The 7,281-nt window shown below is 26.5% G+C and overlaps 1 protein-coding gene across 1 annotated transcript in view; it reads left to right on the plus strand.

The window, feature by feature from the left end:
* Positions 1 to 7,281, plus strand: part of LOC122634928 (protein GDAP2 homolog) — a 28,773-nt gene that overhangs the window by 14,453 nt on the left and 7,039 nt on the right. Inside the window, exons 4-7 of the mRNA XM_043824477.1 lie at positions 222 to 354; positions 960 to 1,069; positions 1,267 to 1,506; positions 2,590 to 2,761. Coding sequence (XP_043680412.1) covers positions 222 to 354; positions 960 to 1,069; positions 1,267 to 1,506; positions 2,590 to 2,761 — 655 coding nt within the window. The remainder of the gene's footprint in view (positions 1 to 221; positions 355 to 959; positions 1,070 to 1,266; positions 1,507 to 2,589; positions 2,762 to 7,281) is intronic.

Genomic DNA, 7,281 nt, shown 5'->3' on the forward strand with positions numbered 1-7,281 from the left:
ATAATAAGATATAAATATATTACACAAAAAAAAAAGAAAAAATGTTAATAATAAATAAATTATTATCGGTAAATGTTAGTTAGATTGACAGTTAGAGGAGCAAGCAATATTAAAGGCTAGCATTTTATATAATATTAAACGATTATTGTTAATCGATATATAACGTCCGACCAATCGGATACTTTAGATATCCTTAAATCTATAATAACAATTTTTTACAGAATGTAAAACCGGTGAAGTCCGAGTGACTCAAGGACATGGCTTACCCGCACGGTTTATCATTCATACTGTTGGCCCATTTTACAATATCAAATATCAAACAGCAGCTCAGAACACGTTGCATTGTTGTTACAGGTACGATATATCATGTATGTATTAATATAAAAAAAGAAAAAAAAATCAATCTATTATCAATTTAAACGGTGATTATGAAAGTAGTACAAGTCATTAGAGATATTAAAAAAAAATTTTTAATTACATAAAAGAATTCTTATTTTTTTCTCTCTTTTTTTTTTTCAGAAATAAATATACTTCCTTTTCTTTTCTATTTGTTTGTCCATTATGGAAAAATAATTATTCAATAATTTCAATCGAAATATCTATCTCGGAAGGAAAAATATCCGACTATCGATCACTTTCATAATTATGGTTACTATTTTTGGGTCAATATCTTTAAACATTTAAATGGTTAGTATTTATAATAATTTATCAATACGTAATACAAATGAGACGACCAAAACGCATCTCTGAAACAATTATTTATACTAACCGAAATATCGATATATAATGACTATTTATCGTACAAAATATTTATCATTAATTAATAAAAATACTGACCAAATAAAATAGAAATACATAGTTACCGAGCTTCAATTGATTATATGAACAACGTTCAAATATTTATCAACATTTATCAATATTATTATTTTTTTTTTTTTTCTTTTTTTTTCTATTTACAGAAACGTATTACAAAAATCTAGAGAGCTTGGACTACGTAGCATCGCTTTGCCAGTGATCAACTCAGTGAGAAGAAATTATCCACCTGATGCAGGAGCACATATAGCACTTAGTATGTGAATATCTCTAAAATCCAATCAATAATAATAATAATAATAATTATTATTATTATTATTATAAAAGATTAGTAAATTCTTTACTAATAGTTTTAATTTGTTCATTAATTATATATACATACGTATACATATACATATATATATATTATATTTCATTATAAAACACATATATATAAATTATATTTCATTGTAGGAACGATAAGAAGGTTTCTGGAGCAATACTCAGACTCTCTGACGTGTATAATCCTCGTCCTAGAACCTTGTGACCTCGGTATATACGAAATAATTCTCCCACTTTATTTTCCAAGAAATTTGGCGGAACAGGACAACGCATGCTGGCAATTACCAATCGATATAGGTGGAACCGATGGAGAACCATTGTTACCTGATCGTCAAATTAGAATTATTGACAATCCTCAACACGCTTTACATGGTAACAATCTATTTGTTTGAAGTTAGATTGAGAAGTTAGTTGAATAAGAGAATAAAATCTCTTTAAAGATAACTATTGTCTTGTTCGATAGGATTGGTAAACAATAGAATGAATTAATATTATTCAATGGTAACATGATCGAATAATACTTGGTGACAAAAACAATTTATATTTTATTATCTATTGTTGTTTAACATTCGATGATTTTTCATTAAGTGTCATCGTTCAATAATGTACGTGCTTGGAAATTTTTTTTTCTAGGTTTTTTTCTTTTCTTTTCTTTTCTTTTTTTTTTTTCAAAGGTTCAAGTTCAAATCAGGGCAACCGTTGGGAATCGATCATACCGTTAAGTGGGTCATTCGGTAAATATATATGGCTCTGTGCATTACTTGGATGGGTATCGAATTAGTCGATCGAATCGGGACGAGTATAGGACCTTAAAGCTCTAGAAATAGATACTATTATTCGATTTCTATGCGAGCAACTCTTGATCAAGAGAGACAGCCAGAGAAAGAGAGAGAGAGATATAGAGAGAAATCATATTTTATTATTTATTTTCAAACATTGTTATGTCGCAAAGAAAAATAAATTATATACGGAGTAGTCGAAAATAAGAAAAAAAAAAAAAAAAAAAAAGCGAAAGTATTTACCCAAGTGTTTTCAAAAGTCAATTAGAAACTTTTAACTCGCACTATTTTTTATACGAAGCATTTATTGTTCGAACATCTTTTGGATCATATCTTTTTTTTCTTTTCTTTTCTTTTCTTTTAGTATTTCTGTATTAAAACAGAGATATTAAAAAAATATTAATCTTGAGATAATTTTAATACATAGATACATAATATACATTACGCGTAGAGTTATATATCATTTGTCAATTCGTTGATATCTTGATCGTCACGCTCGTTTTGTAAATAATTAAAAGAATTCATTTACTCATATTAACTAATTATAAAAGTAGAAAAGGCAGATAAGAAAAATTAATATCATAAATGACATACGCTATATCTAAAAATCTATATTATTGGTATATATGCGGAAAAGAAAAAAGAGAAAAGAAATAAAACAGATGTATGTTTTTAGACGATGAAGAAACCGTGGAACTTTCTGCACAATTGGAGACATCTGTTAATATCGGAGAACATGCGTTTGCACAAATGCAAGGTGACTTGGATCGGCAAAGACTTCTTGGAGAAAGATCAGTCACTGATCCACTTGCTGATATCATGATCAAACAAATGCAACAAAAGGAAAGGTTAGTACTCCTTGTAATACGTGAGATTATGTTTATAACATAAATTATATATAATTATTGAAATCGTTCGTATGAATCAAAAGTTCTTCTCAAGTATGGTCAAAAGTTTCTAAATTAAATATAAAAAATCAATTGCTTTTCTTTCTTTCTTTCTTTCTTTTTTTTTTTTTTTTTTTTTTTTTTTTTTTTTTTTTTTTTTTTTTTTTTTTTTTTTTTTTTTTTTTTTTTTAAAGCTTCCAATTAAAGCAGTTAGGCTTGTTATTTTACGAGCTAAATTTATTATTTCGCTATATAAAAAAAATAATATCTGATATCACCTAAGAACTTTTGGCCCGCTCTATATACGTATATATATTTATATATGATTTATATAGTTTATATATAATATATATATATATATATATATATATATATATTATAAATATGATTGTAACGATAGTAACGTTACTGGATTAAAAATAAATTTTAGACAGATTTATCTCGAAAATTAAACAGAAGCGTAGTAGAAATAAATTATGAAACATATTACCGGGATTCGTTTCTATTAAGAAATGATACTTGTTGATCAGTAATGATGACATTCTTAAATTTAATTCTTCTTACTAACTGATATGACTCAAAAACTACGTAAACGCAATATTAACATCGCTATCTTATCTGACGATACGTAGTTAGATGTATTTTGAAAAAAATATTATTATTAAATGTATTTAAAATGTAATCCTCTATAATACCATGTAATTTTTTAATTCTCTTTATGTTTAATTTTATTGTCATAAAATTAATTGTTTTGTTTTTCATATATATATATATATATTTTTTTTTTTAATATAATTAATATCTAGTATAGTACAAATAGAAAAAGAGTTATATCAAAATAAAACTTTCTTACGAATTTTAATATTTGTAACAAAAATTCATTGTTTTAAATATAGTTATATGAATATTATATTACACTTACATTATAATAAGAATACTATACTAAATATATTATATTAAGTGTATTATTACTAACAAAAAAATTTATATATATATATATATACACTACGTATAAATTATATCAAGTATATTATACTAAATACATTATATATTTAATACAGTATACTATATTAAGACCCTCATGCCAAATTATAATGTATACTATATTAAATATTAATACTAGTAAATACTAATAACTAATAATCTGTGTTAAATATAAATAATATTTTTGTTTGTAAACAATAAAAATAATTTGGATTATAGAGGATTAATATATCTAGAATATGAATCATACAAATAGATAAAACGTCAAAACGATAATGTTCATATATTACCTAATACACAAAGCTTACTAATCTTGATTTTTTCGTTTCCTTCTTTATATATTCTCATTGTACGGTAATATCTCATAGCTAAATTATTCTCTATGAGTCATCGATTACTAAGAAAACGTTCAAGTGTTTACATTTGGCAAGCAATTTTAATACAACCAAGCTACATAAGAGAATTCTTACGTTTGCATTTCCTGTATCATATACGTCCTCGATTTCGATATGAGATAAGAGTGCTTATTTCATTCTAATGGATGAATAGAAAAGAGAGGGAGAGAGAGAGAGAGAGAGAGAAATAGAACACTTCGAATTGTTCCCAAAGGATAGGTGGCAACTCATGTTAGGTCACTCCCACTGACCTCAAACGTATAACCAGTCAATAGTAGTCTCTCATCTCTATGGATTATTCCTAAATCGTTCTACTTTAACATAAATATTTTTCATCAAAACCGAATAAGATTATTACTCGACTATTGGTTTTTTCTTTTTATTTATTTTTTATTTAATAACTCTTATTACAAATTTAATTTTTTTTTTAGCTCGTTTATTTTATTGCGTACTCATAAAAATGTGATATTATGATCGAATTATGATTTCTTTGTGTATATATATATATATATATATATATATATATATATATATATATATATATATACATGTTTATGTGTATGTTATGTTATATAGTTTTTTCTTTTTCATTCTTTGCAAATATTAGACACTTTGTGATAAATAATGACAGGATTTTATTAAGAGAGAGAGAAAGAGAGAAAAAGAGAAAAAGAAAAATAGGACATCTCGAGTTGTTCCCATAGGATAATAGGTAGAAATTTACGTTAGGTCACTCCCTCTGACCTCAAACGTAAAAGCAATTAATAATAATCTCTCATCTGTATGGATTATTCGTAAATCGTTCTACTTTAATGTAAATATTCTTTATTAATGGATTATCTATATGGATATTTGAGTATTGGTTTATTTTTTATTTTTTTTTTTATTTAAAAAATTCTTGAAAATATTTTTTCTTTATATATTTTTTTTTTTTGTTTTTTCTTTTTTTAGGAGACAAAAATATAAATCATATGATTATGATTACAAATCACGTATCATCAAGATAAGAATACGAATACGAACGATTATGATCGAGTTTTTATTGAAAACATGTTTTGTTACAAATATTAAAATTTTCAAGGTAAATAGTGATAGGATTCTTTATCCTTGATTTTTTTTTCTTTTCTTTTTTTTTGATCTTCTTTTTTCTTTTTTTTTTTTTTTTTTCTTTTTTTCAGAACCGGTTTTTATGAAAGAAGTTCCTTGACCTAAAATTCTTGATCTTAATGTAACTTGTGTACGTACAAACTCACACACACATTTATAATTATACGTATTTATATATGTTTGTCCGTATACGTGATTTTTAATGAATTTTAAAATAATAATAAATAATCGTCTATTATAATACATATATAAGAACCGTAAAGAAATTTTGGTAAAAGAAAGATTAGAAGAAATTCGTTCTCTCGTCGTTTGAAATTTTACTTGAAAGAATAAAAATAAGCACAGGAAGGGTTGATATAGGATGGAAAGGGGTTGTAAAGATAGAACCAAAAGTTCCTAGATGAACGAAAAGTTCCTAAAAACTAGTTCAAAAGTTCTTTGACGAATGACGTTAAAGAAGAATCAATCTTTTCCTCGAGACTCTTTAACTTTGTAATTTGGGCTAACACTTAAGTACTTGCTTACTTATTTTTACTACTAAGAACTAAAAAAAAAAAAAAAAAGAAAACGTCTTCGTAGAAACAAATAGAAAAAAAGGAAGACAAAAATATTAGTCGAAAAAATATATCGACAATTAAAGAACAGGATATAAATTAACATTACTGAAAATCACGTGGGATTGTTTGCGAAGCGAGGCTAGTTATACGAAAGAGAATTAAGAAAATTAAAAAAGGAAGATAAATGGATTCGACCTTTTCTTCCCTCTCTTCCATCTTAAAAACAAAAAAAAAGAAAAAGAAAAAGAAAAAGAAAACAAGTGAAACAAATATTGAATCATGCAAGCTATCTCTTTCGTCAGGTCTTATACATATATATATGTATATACATACATAGATACATCATACATATATATATATATATATACACGTACGTACGTAAGTACGTATGTAGTTAACGACGTCTCGAGCAGGCGCCGTGACGCTTATTGACAAAAGCGCGTGCCCACCAAAGCAACGAACGAACGAACGAACGAAACGAAAGGAAACGAAAGGAAACGAAACGAAACGAAAGGAAACGAAACGAAACGATACGACGTCGTTCGTCGTTGTCGTTCTCGTCGTTCTCATCGTCGCGGTCACGGGAGTGAGTTTCAACGACGTCTTTCAACGAAACCGATTCAGTTCGTTACGAACCGTCGCGCGGAATTGCCGCGTTACTTTCTCTCTCTCTCTCTCTCTCTCTCTCTCTCTCTATCTCTCTTTCTCTCTGTCTCTGTCTCTCTCTCTCTCTCTGTCTGTCTTTCACTGTGTTTCTCTGTTTTTATCCATTCGTCTATTTATCTATCCATCTATATATCTCTGTCTGTATTCGTTGGTCGATTTGTATATTATTTTTCTTATTATTATTATTAGTATTAGTGTTTATTCTTAATCGAGCAAATAATACTTATCAATTTCGAAGTTTGTTAATCTTTTTTTTTATATATATATATATATGTATGTATGTATGTATGTATAAATATAAATATTTATATCGAGAAGATTAGAAATATTTTCATATTTTTTACGGCATTTTTACATATATAATATATACATACATACATATATATATATATGTTTGTATCTACGTGTGTGTAGCCATTTTTAAATTTGATATAATTAACGACGAAGAAAAATATTCGAAGAGACACTGTGTAAGAAGATATAAATATATATATATATATAAACATATATATATATATATTTTGATTATCGGAGACTGTGGTGCAAGAGGGAGATTTTAAAACAAACGCTTTTTATATTACCAAAAAATGGTCATGATCGACATGGTGGATGTTATCGAGGACGAGGACCGGTGCGTATTATGTGAATGTTACTATATTTTAATGACAAAACCCATTTTCTCTTTCCATCTCTTTCTCTTTCTCTCCATTTTCTTTTCTTTCCTCTTTTTTTGTTATTTATTTCTCAATTCGTTTTTATTTTCTTTTTTTTT

Source organism: Vespula pensylvanica, chromosome 16, assembly GCF_014466175.1.
Source record: "Vespula pensylvanica isolate Volc-1 chromosome 16, ASM1446617v1, whole genome shotgun sequence".
In the NCBI taxonomy this organism is placed as follows: domain Eukaryota; kingdom Metazoa; phylum Arthropoda; class Insecta; order Hymenoptera; family Vespidae; genus Vespula; species Vespula pensylvanica.